Here is an 18,730-nt window from a genome sequence, read left to right on the forward strand (position 1 = left end):
TGTGACAACTGCAGAAGCCCCATGATATGACTCTCTGACCATTACTAACGAGGCATCGCGTGTATTGTTGCATCTGGCCTGTAGTTGACTTTGTCCGCTGGCTGTGTGCCGTGTCCATGGACGAGCTGGCTTCCCCCCATCATCCCCGCATGTTCAGCTTGCAGAAGATTGTGGAGATATCATACTACAACATGAACCGGATCCGACTGCAGTGGTCCCGGATATGGCATGTAATCGGAGATCACTTCAATAAGGTAACTCTTCAAATTCCAAAACCGCTCCATTGATGTCCAAAAACAAGCAGGCAATGAAATTTTAAAAAGTGAAAATGTAGGTGCCTATCATTCATTTTCCCTGTGGAGTCAAGGTCAGCTTGGTAAGAGTAGTAGCATACTTACATATTGATAAATGGAGAAAGAATTACGAATATAGTGTACGTATTGAAAAAACTTTTAATATCCCGTATCCAGGATGTAAGCTAATGCCACAAATGTTTATAGTCATTCGACAAACATATTGGTGTTGAAAAGCATTGTGAAATCCTAAAGTGCTTTCTGAAAAGATTATGTTCCGTATAATTTCACTATTCAATGTCATTATTTCTTACATTCTGACTTCCATTGCCACCACTATTTGGAAACCTTTGTAGAGGAAACTAACACTTGTTTTTAAATCAGAAATAAGAGACTTCTGTGTTCTGAAACTGGCGACTACTGAGAGGAAACCTGACGAGACTTCCTCTCCACCAGGGGTTTCATTATATACATGTAGACACATGCACACATATTTTGACCAAATCAGAAGATTATATGTGTTTTACACCTGTGTAGGTGTGTATCTGTGATGTCATTTGCTTCATAAGGAAAAAGTAACAGCTTAATAATACTGTTCCCTACCAAACACATGTCATGATTTCAAAAAATTTTTCTCAGGCCTGGAGATAGAGTAGTAATACAGGTGCTAAAAAATAGTGTTAGTAAAAAACAATTTATCCAAAAGAGATCACTCTCTCTCTATTGAACAGAAGAAAATCATAAAAAGAAGTCATCTTCCATTTGGATGTGGACCAAGCAGTAGAGTGCTAATGAATGATCTGTAGCGCCTGCTGGTTTCCGTGATGTAAATTCCCCCCAGGGCCGATTTCAGGCAAGCAGTGTTGTGCCACTAAGTGCAGATTAAGGACGAGCCGGGCACTGCTGGCTCTCACGGCAGCTTCTAGCCTGCTCCAGGGCCCCGCTGGCATGAGACATTGTCTAGGGTCATCCTGCTTCTAACTTGGTGTAGCAGCTAATCAAAGTTTTTGTTCACTTTGGGTCCTTATTAGTAGCTCCAAGTAAGGTATTAATACCTCACACCACCTGTTTAACAAACTACCTGAGGGCCTTGTATTAGGCAGTGGACAGGCGGGTTCCCTGCCCCCTTGGAGCTCCCCTACATTTTATGATAAAGTAACTGATGTTACAGGGTCAGGTGACACAGTGGGTCAGCCTCTCTGGAGGTGACCTTTCATCTGAACCCTCAGTGAGGAGGCAGCCGCAGGAGCCTGCAGATGACCCAGAGCAACTGTTGGCTGAGTGAACGCTAGCACTTGTCACCTCACTGAGCTCACTGAGCAGCCATCTTTCCCACTGTTCTGGGGAAATAAATTCTTACTGGACTAGGTGACATAATGACGTGAACGTGCTTGAGGAAGAAAACGTGAACCATTTCCATTAGTGTACCTCGCGCTGTGTTCCTGTCCAAGCCTGTGGCCGCTCCGCTAGAGTGAACATTGCGCATGTGCTCCACAGGTGTTTTGGCTAACGGCTGCGGGATTCTTTTTTTCTTTCAGAAATGATTGTCCAAAAATGTTTTGGGAAACATTTCCCAACTCTTCGAAATCTAGATTTCATGTTCCGTGGGGCTCCTTTGGCGGGGGGACACATCAGTTTGTTCAAGCTACTTTTCCCACCTGCAATTCTGTTGTCAAGACTCTTTACATGCCAGTGCTCGGTTGTCTGTGGGTCACTTCTGGACAAGCCTGGGGCAGAGGCTGGCAGATAGTGATTAGACATTTCATGGTTGTCAACTTCATTCAGATGACTGTTCCATCTCATCAGGGCCGTTAAGCGCAGAGTTTGGAAAATTGACTTGCTCACTCTGGAGCTCTTGGTTCTTTCCACCACCTCAGAAAGATGTCTGCTTCCCCTCGGGAACTGGAGACCATGGGACTCTCGGAGGTTTGAAGAAATGATGGCTAAGTACAGCTGTCACTTAGCTCCCGGGATTCTAGCAGAGTCATTGAGCAGTCACATGTTTCTTTCTTTCTAAACTAGGGGTGTGCAGAGCTGCACAGTGAGCCTGGCATGTGTTCCTGAAACAGGAATTCCTGAATCCTTCTCAGTTTTTAGGAGGGGAATATTCTTTTTATTAGTCTCTATTTACATGAACATTACTTCAACACCTTAAAAAAAATCACAGCTAAAATAATCTTTGACCATCACCACCCCCAGCAGGACCCTCCCCAAAGCTAATTGTTCTTATCAGTTTGGTATATATCTTTCTAGGCATTTTTCTATATACATGCATATGTAGATATTCATAGAAATATAGATAATGTTGTCTTGGTTTGTTTTGCCTTTTTAAAAAACAAATAGTATTATACATATTTTGGAACTTGCTTCTTAGCAAGGACTCTTAAATGCTTAACTATGCTAGTGTATATGACTTTATTCTTTTTTTTAATTGTGGTAAAACATGCATAACAAAACTTTCCATTTTAACCATTTATAAAGGTAGAGTTCAGAAGTGTTAAGTAAATTCACGCTGTTGTGCAGCAGATCTCCAGGCTCTTTTCATCTTGCAAAACTGAAACTCTACCCATTAAACAATGACTCCTCATTCTTTTCCTCTCCCTAGGCCTTCTGCTGTATGTCTGTATGAATTTGGTGACTCTAGGAACCTCTATAAGTGGAATCACACAGTACTTGTCCATTTGTGTCTGGCTTATTTCACTCAGAATAATATCCTCAAGGTTCATCCATGTTGTAGCATGTGACAGAATTTCCTTCTTTTTTTTAAGACTGGATTTATTCTTTCTTTTTAACTGCCAGATGCTATTCCATGTTTATGAACATACCAATATGTGGCCATTTTTCTATTGATATTTTTTTTTAATTACAAATGATATCACAACAAAATGATTTTTGTTAAAATTCAGACATTTTCCAGGCAGTGAAATTTCTTGCGTGGAGTAGGCTCCTGCACAACAGTCCCAATCCCTTGTCCGGGGTTCTGGTGGTCGACATTCCCTTGCTCTGCGTTTGGGGTTTCTTCTTGAGGGAGAAATGCCACCAAATATACACCCATAACTCCAGCCCCTAAAAGGTGGTAAACCACAGGCAAGTACAATTGTAAGGACACCAAAAGGCCTCAGTATTTCTGCGGGGCTTTTCAAGGCTGATGATATTCATTTGTAGTCATTTCCTTTAGGTGACAGTTGTGGGCAGTAGAACTGGGCTTTACAGAAGCTTTAAAGTCTTTTGACCTCTCATGTATATTTGGATAAAATTCAGTAACACACGGGGAATTGTTTAATGAGGATGGAGTTTCAGTTTTGCATGGGGAAGATTGTTCTGGAAATTGCTAGGCAGCATGAATGTCTGACACTGCTGAACTGCACACTTACAAATGGCTAACGCACTACATTTTGTGTTGTGTGAATTTTGTCACAATTTTTAACAAATAGCACATTTCGAAAACAATTAAATGTGCAATACTGATCTTTCATCGTTAACCTTAAAACAGAGTTGTACAGGTCGTAGCCATGAATACCTTTTTTTCCTCCTTAAGTGTGTTCTCCCAAAGCATTTGTTTTAAAGGCAGGGTGTCTGTTTTTGAGGTTCAGAACCCCACATCCATAGTTATTGCACTGTGCCTATTTCACATCACTTCCTGTTCCTGCTCAGGTTGGCTGTAACCCTAATGAAGACGTGGCTATCTTTGCTGTTGACTCATTAAGGCAACTCTCCATGAAGTTTCTTGAGAAGGGAGAATTAGCCAACTTCCGTTTCCAGAAAGATTTTCTGAGGCCTTTCGAGCATATCATGAAGAAAAACAGGTATGCGCATTGTCCTGAAAGACGTTTGCTCAAGTTCCCCATTGGACCCCTACAAAGACCCCCTACAGTTACTAACCACATAGTTTTTCCTTCTTGGTTGGTGGAAGCAAATGAAATGAACGGGCTCTGATTCGCATCTATTGTCTCTAAGTAAATCACACTAAGATCTCTGTGTAACCTTTTCCACAGGACACATTACACCACTACACATAGTAGAAATATGTCCCACGTCCTTACTGAGATGCTGAGGGAGGGCCAGGGAAGAGTCACTGACGAAGCAGCCTTCAGCCAGGTCAGGGAGTATGTGGCCTGGCAGTTGTGCCAGGGAGGTGATGAGGAGGGCAGGGTCACTGGCCCCCTGAAGCAATCACCCTGTTCATCCGCTCATTTGCTTGGCCTGGATTTATTGAGGCATGCCGCCTGCTAGGTACTGCGCTAAGTGCTGAGCGTATCACGGCAATGGAAACAGTCAAAAAGCCCTATTTGCACTTGGCCCTGATTCGATCATCGTTGTGGCTGAATGATAGGTATACAGAATTCGTTGTTCTGTCATCCTACGTATGTACACGTTCGAAGTTTCCCATACTGAGATTAAAAAATAAATCCCTGTTTATATTCTAGTGAGATAGACAAACAAATGTTCAGTAAATCGTTGGTGAGAATTGCTCTAAAGAACATTAAGGGGAGAAGCATAGAGGTAGAAACGCTCCTTTATACAGGGCAGTCAGCTGACCCTTAAGTAAAAGGCCAGGTGTGGTCCTGGGAAGAGTGTTATGAGCAGAGGGAACAGAGAGGACAAAAGCCCTGTGGCGGGATGTGCCCAGCGTAGGTAAGGAGCAGCAGGGAGGCCATGGTGGCTGGGGCAGGGTGGGCAAGCGGAAGTCCTAGACGACGAGGTGCCAGGGCCAGCGGGGCGCCCAGGGCGTGTGGGAACTGGGGCCTTTGTGAGCACCTCGGCTTGCTCTCTGTGGGAGAGAGAAACCGTGGGAGGCTTTGGAGCAGAGAAGAAAGTGGTCTGCCATATTTTAGAGGGTCCTGCCTTTATCTGTGGAAGGGGAGAAGCAGTGGGACGAGTTAGGTGGCCGTTGTAGTTGTCCAGGCTTGGACCGAGGCGATGGTGGGGAGGTGCTGGGAGATTGGATTCTGCGGTCTGTTTTGAAAGGAAAGCGTAAAGCGTGTGCTGATGAATGAGCTGGGTTTGTGGCCGGGGGACAAGGATAAAAGGAAGAAGTGCTAGGGATGACTTTGGGGCATAACCCTCTATGTCTGCCCCGCCCCTCAAAAGTAAACTCCAGATCTGCTTGGGTCATTGTTTTAAAAAAGAAAATGGAAGCTCATAGGCCTGAAGTCTTTAAGCCTATGTGAGCCATTTGAGGGAGCAAAAAACGGGCAGCAGGAAAGTCTCCTTGATGTATTTCTCTTTCTCTTGGTGTCTGGATTCTTCACCTTATTGCTTATTTTAAGAGAACCAAGATGAAGCCCCTTCAAGTCTGGCATCACCCCGTTTTAGCATTTGCACGACAGCTCTCTCCTGCCCCGGGACGCACTGTAGAGAGTGCCTTAGAAGACACCTGTGGCGAAGCGCTGTGCTCTGGCCTGCATGTCTGGCTGGTGGCACTGATGGCCTCAGAGTCCCTCGTCTCCTAACCCCAGGCCTTCTCTGCCTGTCCTACTACTGCCCACCCAGCATTTGAAAAGGGACAGAATAAGTTTAGAAACACATAGTGGTAGCCACTCTCAGACACTGTTGGTGGAACTGTGACTTTCTATAACATTTTCAAAAGCATTTCGGCAACATACATGCCTCATGAATCTTAATATTTTTGTGCCCCTGAATCAGTAATTCTATAACTATCTCCTAAGGAGTTAATTTGAAATACAGAATGTTGTGAGTCACACAAGAGTTTAAAAAGAAAGACCAGAAACCAGTGCTGGCCAGTGTGGCTCAGTTGGAGGGTCAGGCCGTAACCGAAATGTCGCTGGTTTGGTTCCCAGTCAGGGCACACGCCTAGGATGCAGGTTTCATCCCCGGCCCAAGGGCATACAGGAGACAGCCAGCTGATGCTTCTCTCACGTCAATGTCTCTCTCTCCCTTCCTCTCTCTAAAAGCAATGAAAAAATGTCCTCGTGTGAGGGTTTAAAGAAAAAAAACAGAAACCACCTAAACATACACAAGTGTTAAAGTCACTGTTGGTATAATCTCAGCATGCAGTATTATGCATCTGTTAAAAATATTCACAGAGTTTATAATGTGGGAAATGCTTAATAGCTTAGTGAAAAGGGCGGGTTATAGAATTGGACAAAAAGTATAATAAAGATAGTGATAACATATTTCTCCATATAAAATGCCATCATATTAAGAAAATTTTTTCTTTCATTATATTTTTTCACACTTTCCAAAATGTTTACTAATGTCCTCATATATTTTAACAGTCAGACAAAAACCATTTTAATAATTTTAGTTATTGCCAGCAAGTTGTTTTTTCCCCCATTGGGAAACAACCAGGAATTTAGTTGTATTATCAAAGTCATCTAGGTATGTATCAGTCCTCCATTATCTGCAGGTGGCATACTTACTTTGTAGATTCTTAGCTAATTTTTAACTGTTTTGACTTTCTCCTTGCCTTCTCTAAATGACCTTTCTATTATCAGTTAGTATGCATCCAACATAAAAATGTTGTCCTAAGCCAGATGAAGTTTGCACACCAGGTGAAGTCTGCAGTCCAAAAGCCACTCTTGACGACTCCCAGGGCCAGTGCTGTAGCAGCCACAGGCTTGTGCAGCCTGGCTTCTTGCTCTTTGTGGGTTAATAGAGCCCGCTGTGGGGCATGTGCGCTGGTCTCTTACACATACTCAGGTAACGCCGCATAGAAGCTTGAAGTTGCTTCAGAAAATGGGCCGTTTTTTCTATCTCCATTTTTGTTTTGTAATAATTAAATTTAAAATATTGCATCTGACACCTGAATTCCAGACTCTGAAGTTGGGTTTGAGAATTAGTCAGAGCAGATCGTGTAGGTCCCCTGGCTGTAAGGGAGGCTGGTAAATTGAAGACATGGCACATACGACGAGATTGCTGTGTCGTCTTACACCGTTTATGGTCTGTTTCTCCAGGTTGAGCAGGTTGCTGCCTGGATGAGATCAGCGTCCGGTTATCAAAGAGGTGGGAGGATGTCTGCTGAATAGGCCACTGTCTGCCACAGGGATTATCTTATATTTTTTATTGTCTCTAATTTTTTAAAATTTGTATAAGAAGTTTATTTGAGGCAAACTGCCCACATATGCCAAGGAGTAAGTCTCAAATGCTCTGGAGAATAATAGTTTTGCAGCTTCTTGTATGTGTGTGAAATTAAGGAGGAAATGAAAGGAACATTACGTGTAAGTGGGAAAAAGCAAGGCAAGGATTGGATTACATGAGTTAACGAGATTATGTGCCCTTTTATTTCAAAGATGCACAGAGACAATGGACAAGTCTTGCCTGGGTCATGGCTAACCACTATGACCTGCCCAGATAGAAATTTATGATCAGTCACCCTGTGACTTTACTTTCCATAGAAACTCTTTGTCATCCACTGTTCCCCCTTGTGGTCAAAAATCAATCCAGAGGATACATTCACGACCAAGCTTTGGTCAAATACTGTCTCTTACTTTTTTTAAGTGAATGTGGCTTACTGTGTACTTTAAAAAAAATTTTTTGAAGTGCTACTTCTAAGTTATGAGCTGTGATTCTGTGTGTTCCCACTGTCCAAAATATAGCTGACGTGGCTGCCCCATTCCTTCCTCAGGTCACCCACCATCCGGGACATGGTGATCCGCTGCATCGCCCAGATGGTGAACTCCCAGGCGGCCAACATCCGCTCAGGTTGGAAGAATATCTTTGCCGTGTTCCACCAGGCAGCCTCAGATCATGATGGGAACATCGTGGAGCTGGCCTTTCAGAGCACGGGCCACATTGTCAGTAAGTGGCTCTGTTCCCTCTAACATCCCACCCGCAAGTCTAGAATAATGGGCCACTTATTTCCTATTTTACTTTCAAAATTGGCTTCCTTGGTTTAGCTATACTGTGATATAATAACATGCCAGGTGATGTTCTGAGTTCTTGACATGTGCTCAGACAAGTGGGTAACAATCCCATGAAGGAGATACTGCCAACCTTCATTATTCACAGATTCCATGTTTGTGAATTCACCTATTGTTAACATTTATACACAACCCCAAAATCAATATTCCTGGCCCTTCTGTGGTCATTTGTGGACATGCACAGTACTGCGAAATAGTTGTCACTCAAGATGCATGTTCCCAGCTGGGGTTGAACAGGGCAACGCTCTGCCTTTTTGGTTCAGCTCTTTTACTGAAAATAAGCAAGTGTCTTTTTTATGGTATACTTACTGCCATGTTTTTTGCATTTTTGTCTTATTGTTGGTGACTTTGCTATTTAAAATGACCCTGAAGCCCTGGCCATGTAGCTCAGTTGGTTAGAGCATCGTACCAATACGCCAAGGTTGCAGGTTCATTCCCCAGTCAGGGCACATGGAAGAATCAACCAAAGAATGCATAAGTGAGTGGAACAACAGATCACTGTTTCTCTCTCTCTTAAAAAAAAAAAGATATCAATAAATAAAAAATTTTTAAATAAATAAATATATAAAATGGCTCCGAAGCATAGGGCTAAGGTGCTGTCCAGTGTACCTGAGCACAGGAAAACAGTGATGAGTCTTGTGGAGAAAATACACATTTTAGATCAACTTCACTCAGGCATGAGTTATAGTGCTTTTGTTGGCTCTAAGTTCCTTGCTAATTAACAATATACATTAAATAAGATGTCTTTAAACAGAAACACACATAAAGCAAGGTGACGTATTGATCGGTTGATAAAAATGATATACTGAGAGGCTCACAGGAACTTGACCCTATATTTCCCCGAGAAGCGATGACAGTGTTTCCTAATTCAGTGTTCACAGCCACTTTATAGAAACTAACTACTGTGAGTATCAGGAAGTGACTATACCATTGTTTCCCCTCATTTTACTGAAGAAGATCCCAAGGCGCCAAAAATAAGTGGAACAACTTGCCTGAGGCCCCATCGCTAGAAGTGGTGAAGCAGGCCACACCAGGCAGTCCAGCCCAGAGCTGATGCCGTGACCCTGCACTCTGAACTGACCAGAAGTTTCTGGTCCTGCCTGTGATCATGTTATAGGACGTTTACTGGTCTTGGTCTTTGTGGAAATCGTAAGGCATTGGGTCAGCTTTCATCTTTTTTGAGGTCTTTTTAACTTTTTGTAAACTTCTTGCCACTCATGTGTTTCTGTTAGGTGATATTTGTAGGGTTTTTTGAAAACCTTAGGTTTCTGAATTGCCTTTCACTTTTAGCTCATTGAGCGTCTTTATCTTCACAAGATTCCATCCAGTGCGAGGTATGGTCTTAGGAAGGAAATAGCCAGAGAACGAAGGGACGTGCTCAGGATCACAGAGCCTTGCTCGGGGCTCCGCGTCTGTCAGGCAGCGCACTGCGGGCCCGCTTCACACACAGATCAGTGTGTGTATCTTGTGCAGTTCCTCCCGCTCCTTTCTAAAGCAGTTTAAGTTAATGCACACCTTGGCCCCTGGCTGCAACTTGGTCTTCTCCTGGCTCGCCCTCTCTCGCTTCCTTAGGGCCTCACTTCTCAGGACCTCTCAAGAGGCCTTCCCTGACCACCAGCCTAGACAGCCCCTCTTACCTTCTGCCCCTGAGCCAGAACTCACCCCACCTGAGACTGTCTTATATGTGTACTGACTTAGGGGATTGTTGTCTGTCTTGCCCATTGGGGCACGAGCATTGTGAGGGCCCATAACCATGCTTTGCACATAGTTGGCACTCAAACGTTTGTTGAATGCATGATTATTCGGGTCCTTACATCATTGCTTGAGCTCAGGACCCAGTTTAGCCAACTGTACTCAGTGCACTTATTCCTGGGTAATTTACTAAGAAGCATTATCTTTCAGAAATACTGACATGTTTTGCTTAGATTTTCACAAATGAAACCCTCTCTGGGGTGTATGTGTGTGTCTAATCCCATTTCTAAATCCTGGTCTTACTATGTTTTTTTTAATATGTTCCTTTGTCTCCCCAGCAACTATTTTCCAGCACCATTTCCCTGCCGCCATCGACTCCTTTCAGGATGCCGTGAAGTGCTTGTCGGAGTTTGCCTGCAACGCCGCTTTCCCCGACACCAGCATGGAGGCCATCCGGCTCATCCGCTTCTGTGCCAGATACGTCTCCGAGCGGCCCAGGGTGCGTTCTTCCTCTCCTCGCCCGCCTGGCCGTGGGGGGGAGCAGTCGTGGGCCCAAACCCACGCTACTACCAAAGAACATTCCAGTGACTCCCCTAGACTTGTGTGTTTGCCCGAACCTAGGTGTTTATTGCAAAATGCTGCCATTATGGGGGTTATTCCTCTTCTGTGTTTTATATGGATTAAGTTATTTTAGTCAACTGAACTTTTATGTGGCATCCTACTAATTGTTTTGTAGATATAGTGTTTTAGCTTTGAACTTGGGCACCCCCGCTATTTGAAAGAAAACAAACCTCCCTTTTCGGAAATGACATTATGCCATTATGACGTGGCTGAGAAATCACACTGAAGAAGCAGCTTTTGTTTTCTCCTGGAAAGGTTTGGGGTTTTTCTGTTGTGCGTCACCTGTCTGAAGAGGCCTGCTTGGTTTAAATGACAGTCTCCGAAGCCTGAAACTGGGTGGAAACAAGCACAACTAAACTGTGGCGGCCTGCACAGGTCTCTTCTTTTTTTTTTTTTTTTTACAAGTTTTTTTAATAAGAAATGGGCAAAGCCAGCTTTCTTTTCAGAATCAAAATGCAGAACAAATGGAAAAGTTATGGTATTTCACCTTCACAAGTTTGAGCCTCCACAAATAATACAACCAAGGTTACATTTTCAACAGCTCTTCTACATACACTCCATCTTCTCTATCCCAGTTCCAACTTTAGCTTCAGTCAGTTGTGCCAATTCCATTGTTACATAGAAAGAAAAGCCTTCCCAGGTATTGTCAGAGACTACCGTTTAGCGTAACCCCTCCACTACTCAGCAAGCTACAGAGAGGATGAAGTGTAACAGGAGCAGTACAGAGTCTTATGCAATTCATGAGGACCACTCGGTCCTTCCATGAATCTGGTTGCTATAAACCCCTGAGATGGTATGTTTGGTCCCCACAACAGCTCATTGAGATGTGATGAAAGTGAGAGCCCCTGCTGGCGGAGCACTTCCCACGTATCAAGCACCGTTCTAAGCATCGTCTGTGTGCTGATTTATCTCACCCCCTCAGCAGACCTGTGAGGTGGGGAATTATATCCCCGTTGTGCGGGGCAGTTAACTGAAGCACGGAGAGAAATTGCCTAACGTTAGGTAACCAGAGTTCATAAAGGAACTCCATCGCCGCAGAGAGCGCCGCCTCAAGAGTGGTTACAGAGCAGAGGGCTCGGAATCCTAGAGATGGGGCTTTACGTTCAGACTGTGGAAAGGCTGCCAGCTCTTAGCCGCGTGACCGTGGGCAGCTTACTTACCCTCTCAGTGCCTCAGGCGACTCGTCTGTAGAACAGGACCATTATTTCTGCCTGCGCTTGGGATCATTGTGAGGATTGTTAGTCCATGTAGAGAGCACCTTCACGGTTCCTGGCCCATAGCAAGCACTTGGGAATAGTAGCTGCTGCTGCTGCAATTTTAAGTGGTATTTTAAGTACTGTAGTAACATTCTAAAAAGACCAAGGATCTTGAATCATCCCTTGCTGAATGGGTGTTTTTAGCGGAGGACATGTGGGGCCTTCCTCTGTGTAGTTCCCTTTCAGCTCCTTCCTTTTGCTTGCAAGGTCTGCATCAGAGGTGACTCTCATTGTAGGTGCTACAAGAATACACGAGCGATGACATGAATGTGGCTCCTGGTGACAGAGTCTGGGTCCGAGGCTGGTTCCCCATCCTGTTTGAGCTCTCCTGCATCATCAACAGATGCAAGCTAGATGTGCGGACAAGGTAACCGGGTCCCAGGGCGGTGCCCCTCCTGTCACTGAATGACCCTCAGTCTCCTGCTCACCTGACCCCATGCTCCCCCTGCCCCTCCTTCTCTGCTGCTCTCTTCCCTCTCCCCGTTCCCTCTTCCGCGCCTGGCTTTCTCCAGAGGACTCACAGTCATGTTCGAGATCATGAAGAGCTATGGCCACACCTTTGAAAAGCACTGGTGGCAGGACCTGTTCAGAATCGTGTTCAGGATTTTTGACAACATGAAACTCCCGGAGCAACAGTTGGAGGTAGGTGATGACGAAGGCACTGCCCTGCATGAGGTGGGAGACAAGCCTCTCTGGCCTTTGTCTGTCTCTGGGGGTTGCGTCCTCAACCACACGGGAGTCTTAAATACTGGACCACTTAACGTGTAGTTTTAAAATGGAAACACCCTTCCTGGAGCTCTTCTACCATTACCAACTAGTACAAGAAACCTTCCCTGCCTGGGGACCAGTGAGAGGAGATTAATCACTGGGCTCTGCCCCGTTGGTCCTCAGGCGTCATACGTGCCTGGTCAGCAGGGCACCTGACTGGTCCGCTTGCCTGTTGGTTCATGTCAACTTTGAACAGTCAGTGAACAGTGGAGTGACTCTGGTCCCTTCAAAAACATATTAAAAAGGTTTTTAATTTTTCAATGAAGTTGCAGTCAGATGGTGTTAGCAAATATTAGGTCTTTTTTTTTTTTTAAAGGATATTTGATGCTTCAAGATGTTTTTGTTATTTCTCCCCTAGGGGAAGCGGGGTGGGGAGAGGGCAATCCTGCTCAGGATTTTAAAATGATACGGTAATTTTTTTACCTTCAGCAATCCCTCCCTCCCCCTAGTGTAAAAGGAACATGTGCTTAATATGGAATATTAGGAATATACAAAAATTCACCGTTTTACCATTCAGAAATTAAGAGTTAATGTTTTGGCAAATTTCCCTCCCTCTTTTACATGGATTAAATAGGATTGGAGTCATTGTATAGATACAGTTTTTTAACCTTATTTTAAAGTAATTAAAATTTTTCTTCATTATAAAACAAAGCAGAAAACAGAACAACAAAGAAAAAATTTAAACACCCACAGGTAACCAATTTTAACCCCTTCAGATACATCGTGTGTGTGTACCATGCACTTTTTTTTTTTTTTTTTACAAAGGATGGAATCCCATCACACATACTGTAAACTGCTTTTTAACTTACTACAAGAATGATTTTCCACAACCGTATCTTGTTTTCTACAGCATTTTTAAGGACTGTAAAACATTCCTATCTGTGGACATTCCACAGCCCATGGAAAATTGTTTCCAATTTTTCTTTCTTCGGGCAGCACTGAATTGAACATTTTTGCAGCTGTACTTCTGCTTATTTCTTTTTTTATTTAGAAGTGACCTGACTGTCAGGTTTGGGCTTGCACATTACTGAGGCTTTGGATACACACTTCTAAGCTGATCTCTAAAGACACTTGTAGCTCTTCACCTTTCTGCTGATAGTGCGTGCATGGGAGTTCCCGGTTCCCCGTACCCACGCCAGCTCTTCCTAGCTTAATTTATTTAATCATTAATTTGACAGGCCGAAGTATCACATTAAAAAAGTTAAGGTACTAGTAGGGGAGCGTATTTTCCTCCATGTTGTTGCTCACTCGTGTTTCTCCGTCTGTGAATTGCTGTCATGTCCTTCGTCTGTCCGTTGGGTTATTTATCTTTTTCCCACTGATTTATGAGTTTTTTTAATATAAAAATAACATAGCACATCCTTACTTAAATTTCAGATGATTTTGCCCAATTTTGTGAATCTCAGTCCCTTTTGGAAAATTTTAGTTTTTAAGTAACCAGATCTGTCCGTTTTTTTCATTGTGGCTTCCACATCTTTGGAATCATGCTTAGCAATCCTTCCCTTTTTCATGATTATATCAACCTCTCTATATTTCTTCTGGTAATTGTATTAGCTTTATTGAGATATAATTGATACACAGCACTCTGTAAGTTTAAGGTGTACAGTATAATGACTTCACTTACATATATTTTGAAATGATCACCATAATCAATTTTGTTAACATCCATCATCTCATGGATACAAAAGAAAACCATGTTTTTTCTTGTAATGAGAAGTTTGAGCATCTGTTCTCCGAGCAGCTTTCACGTCTGCCATACAGCAGTGTCGCCTGCAGTCATGTTGTATATTATATCCCAGGACCTGTTTGTCCCGTAGCTGGAAGTCTGTACCTCTGGGCCCCCTTATTGAATCCCTCCACTCCCCACCCCCACCTCCCATAACCAGAAATCTGATTGATCTCTTTTTTCTGTGAGTTCAGTTTTTTGGATTTTTTTTTTTAAGGTTCCATATAATGGAGATTATACAGTATTTATCTTTGACTTATTTCTTAGCATAATGCCCCCAAGGTCCATTCACGTTGTCACAAATGGCAAGATTTCTTTTTTTTACAGCCGAACAGTATTCCATTGTGTGTATAGACCACATTTTCTTTATCTGTTTGTCTGTTGATGGACACTTAGGTTGTTTCTGTGTCGTGGCTATTCTAGGTACTTTTGCTACAAACATGAGGGCGTAGATCATTCCTCGGCATACTGTTTTTGTTTCCTTCAGATATATTCCCGGAAGTAGAGTTTATTAGATCATACAATAATTCTATTTTTAATTTTTTAAGGAAGCCCTGTACCATTTTTTATAGTGGCTGCACCAGTTTACAGTCCCGCCAGCAGTGCACAAGCGTTCCCTTTCCTCCACATCCTCTCACCATTTCTCTCTCGGCATTGGGATGAATGCCATTCTAACAGCTGTGAGGAGACACCTCGTTTTGGTTTTGAGTTGCGTTTCCTTAAGGATCAGTGATGTTGAGCACCTTGTCATGTGGATGTTGGCCATTTCTGTATCTTCTTTGGATATCTGTTCATTCGTTTTTTTGTTTTTTGTTTTTTTTTGTTTTGGTTTTTTTAAGTATATTTTATTGATTATATTGTTACGATAGTTCCAATTTTTTCCCCTTTGCTCCCCTTTGCTAAATATGGTGTATTTAGCATAACCTCGTATTCATTTTTTCCAAACATTGAAATTTTTTGTAAGTAACACTTTGAATGACTATTTAATACTCTTGTCTTATGGTTGTATTCAATTTAATTGCCACATTGCTAGACATTAGTTTGTGTCTGTGTTTACGGTATATAAATGCTAGTGTGGTGAACATAACCTTCACCCACAAATCTTTGATTTTTTTTTTTTTTAGGATTCATTCCTGGAAGTAGTATTGCTGCATCCATGGACATGAACATTGATGAGACTATTGATACATACTGCCAAATTGCTTTCCAGAACAGTTTGCCAATAATGTATGGGAGAAAGGAGCTTTTAAACGTTCTTTTTACTGTTTTTCCAGAAATCTGAGTGGATGACAACAACTTGCAATCACGCACTTTATGCTATTTGCGATGTATTTTCCCAGTTCTACGAAGCTTTGAATGAAGTTCTTCTTTCCGATATATTTGCACAGTTGCAGTGGTGTGTGAAACAAGGTACTCTATGTCTCTAGGCGTCTTTTATCTTGACATAGTCCTTCATGAGAGATGAATTTTCTCCATGTGTAAAAGCATGGCTGAATGCCAAGGAGCACAGTGTACTGTTTAATTGGTGAAAATTACTTGGGGTGGTGAGCACACAGCACAGTGTACAGATGATGTGTTGTGAAATTGTGCACCTGAAACTTCTATAGTTGTGTTAACCAGTGTCACCCCAATAAATTCAGTAAAAAGGAAAAAATAATTGGTGAAAATGTATGTTTTTAAAATTTAATTAGAACATAAAACAATCTCCCAACCAAGTCCGTTTGTAAAATATTTCTTTAAGGTGGGATGTAGTTATTTTTATATTTTAAAAGATGTACCTTCTTATATATTATACTATTTTTTCAAACTTTTGTATATGTTTGAAATTTTCTATAGTAAAATGTTTTTAAGATGTACCGTGGGCCCTGGCCGGTGGCTAAACTGGTTGGAACGTTGTTCCATACACCAAGAGGTTGCAAGTTTGGTCCCTAGTCAGGGCACGTGCCTAGGTTGTGGGTTCAGTCCCCGGTTGGGGCATGCACAAGAGGCAATCCATCGATGTTTCTCTTTCACATCGATGTCTCTCTCTCTCCCTCTGTCCCCCTCTCCCCCTCTCTCTCCATTCGTCTCTCTAAAATCAGTAAAACATATCCTTGGGATATGGGAGTCAAGATCAATAGCTTCATCAACAGACTGTTTTTTGTTTGAGTACTTAGGTGTTTATCTAGTGTGTATTAGGAAAAATACGCACATAGCACGTTAGACCTGGATGCCATAGATAGTTTTGGCTTATTAGGATGAGGCTTACTTTAGATAAGTTTTTCAGAAAGTGACTCCGTTTAAAAATAATAAGTGATAAAACAGTTGATACTAATATGGCAAAAACTGGCAAAATAGTTTGAGTGACTAAATTTTAGAAACATTGTTCAGATATTTTCCATCTTCATTTACCATTTCTCATACAAGAAGCCAGTTAATTAGGTAGCAAAATATGGACCTTCTTCCAATCCCGAGCAGTAAAGCTCTGATAAGTAATTTCCCTTCTTTATAGCCTGCCTGAACTATAAAAATGTTAATGCTTTCTGTAGCGATACTTCATTAGTTAGCCTACACACCACCAGTGGCATAGTCTCTGCATCACAGTATGAAGCATCACTGAGTGATCTGGTTGGAATCAAAACTGCAGTTAAAGTTTAATGGTAGACATTGTTTTATCTTGCAGATAATGAGCAATTGGCTCGATCAGGTACAAATTGCTTAGAAAACTTAGTCATATCCAATGGAGAAAAATTCAGTCCTGATGTCTGGGATAAAACATGCAGTTGTATGATGGATATCTTCAAAACAACCATCCCACATGTGTAAGTGTTAATGTGATTTTGTTATTTGTTTCTATGTTCAGTGGGTGTCTTAAAGCTCTGGGTTGCCTTTCACACTCATCATTCTCCTTCTCTTGCATTTTCTCAAGTTTGCTGACATGGAGGCCTGTAGGAATGGAGGAGGAGTCGTCAGAAAAACACTTGGTAAGAATTCTCTTTTCTCTGATCTCATTTTATAGTAAGAAAAAATTAAACAGTCCGAAGACTTTATGCCTTCTTCATGGGAACTGAGTAAAAAAGGTTTAAGATCGAAAAACTATATCTGTTTATTGACACATACAGAAAGTACATAAAACTATTGGGTTGGCCAAAAAGTTCGTATGGTTTTCTCCATAAAATAAAAGGCACGTTTTTTATTTTCACCAATAGCTTTATTGATTTGGATATTTTTAGTGTGCTGGCTGTCTCCCGCGTGGTAGAACGTTGATTGTTCTCAATGAATGTCTCAATTTGATCGCTATCAGCTTCAACGGGTCTTCCCGTCGGTGGCACAGCGAGAAGTCTCCAGCACAAAACTTCGCAAGCCACCTTTGACCTGTCCGATCGGTCACAGCACCTTCTCCATACACTGCACACATCTTGTTTTGCATTTTAGTTGCGTTTTTACCTTCCTCGAAATACTAAAGCATAATATGCCGAAAATGTTTTGTATTTTCTTCCTTCTTTAATATTAAAATGGCTACACAAAAATTGAACAATTTTTTAAAGATTTTATTTGTTTATTTTTAAAGAAAGGGGAAAGGAGGGAGAAAAAGAAGGGAGAAACATTAATGTGTGGTTGTCTCGCACATGCCCCCAACTGAGAACCTGGCCTACAACCCAGGCACTTGCCCTGACAGGGAATCGAACCAGCAACCCTTTGGTTCCGAGGCCAGCACTCAGTCCACTCAGCCACGCCAGCCAGGGCAAAATTCACCAATTTTGGTAGGTTTTTAAAAAATATACGCTGATATGACAGCTGTCACAATACAATCTAACAAAACTGTTTCGAATGAAGTTAAAGACAACTAAGCACTACTAGAGCCATCTTAAAGAAAAAAACAAACTTTTTGACCAACCCAATATTAAGAAAATAGGTCACTCACTAAAAACCATGAAACATTTGTAGTTATATTCTCTGTCAACAGCTTTTTCAGAAGCTGCATATTATTATAGTTTATTTACTGAATTCTCCCTTGTTGGACAGGTTGGTTCTGGTACTTTCCTGTTATGGAAAACACTTCGATGTAAATATCCTTATTTATTATCCTTCTAAATAAAGAGTGCTTGCCTCTCCACCAGTAAAATAGTAGTTATTTTTTGTGTGAAGCCACATGAAGTTCTAATTCAGGTCTCACTTTAAAATACTTTGGTTTACATGGGTGTTTGTAATACTAACTTCTATTCCCAAATAACAAAAAGGGTGTTAGATTTCAAAAGGCATTTGGGATATAACAACTTGACAATAAAGTTAGTACATAAACATTTTCTCGTGGTTTTGTCTTTGTTTTTCATTCTGTAATTTTATTTTTTAATTTTTTCAGTTACAGGTGATATTCAGTATTATATTAGTTTCAGGTATATAGCATAGTGGTGAGACATTTTTATACCTTACAAAGTGGTTCCCCCCAATCAATGAGTCTAGTACCCCCTTGACACCATGCATAGCTATTGAACTCTGTCCTTCATTGTC

At 42.0% G+C, this 18,730-nt stretch overlaps 1 protein-coding gene across 1 annotated transcript in view; it reads left to right on the top strand.

Annotated features, from left to right (window-relative positions):
• ARFGEF2 (ARF guanine nucleotide exchange factor 2) overlaps positions 1–18,730 on the top strand; it is an 86,912-nt gene that overhangs the window by 56,075 nt on the left and 12,107 nt on the right. The window contains exons 25-33 of the mRNA XM_090286534.1: positions 85–254; positions 3,948–4,099; positions 7,882–8,054; positions 10,207–10,367; positions 11,982–12,112; positions 12,258–12,387; positions 15,514–15,649; positions 16,902–17,040; positions 17,148–17,202. Of these exons, the coding sequence (XP_090142660.1) occupies positions 85–254; positions 3,948–4,099; positions 7,882–8,054; positions 10,207–10,367; positions 11,982–12,112; positions 12,258–12,387; positions 15,514–15,649; positions 16,902–17,040; positions 17,148–17,202 (1,247 nt within the window). The remainder of the gene's footprint in view (positions 1–84; positions 255–3,947; positions 4,100–7,881; positions 8,055–10,206; positions 10,368–11,981; positions 12,113–12,257; positions 12,388–15,513; positions 15,650–16,901; positions 17,041–17,147; positions 17,203–18,730) is intronic.

This window comes from Furipterus horrens, unplaced genomic scaffold (genome assembly GCF_987537825.1).
Source record: "Furipterus horrens unplaced genomic scaffold, mFurHor1.1.pri manual_scaffold_8, whole genome shotgun sequence".
In the NCBI taxonomy this organism is placed as follows: domain Eukaryota; kingdom Metazoa; phylum Chordata; class Mammalia; order Chiroptera; family Furipteridae; genus Furipterus; species Furipterus horrens.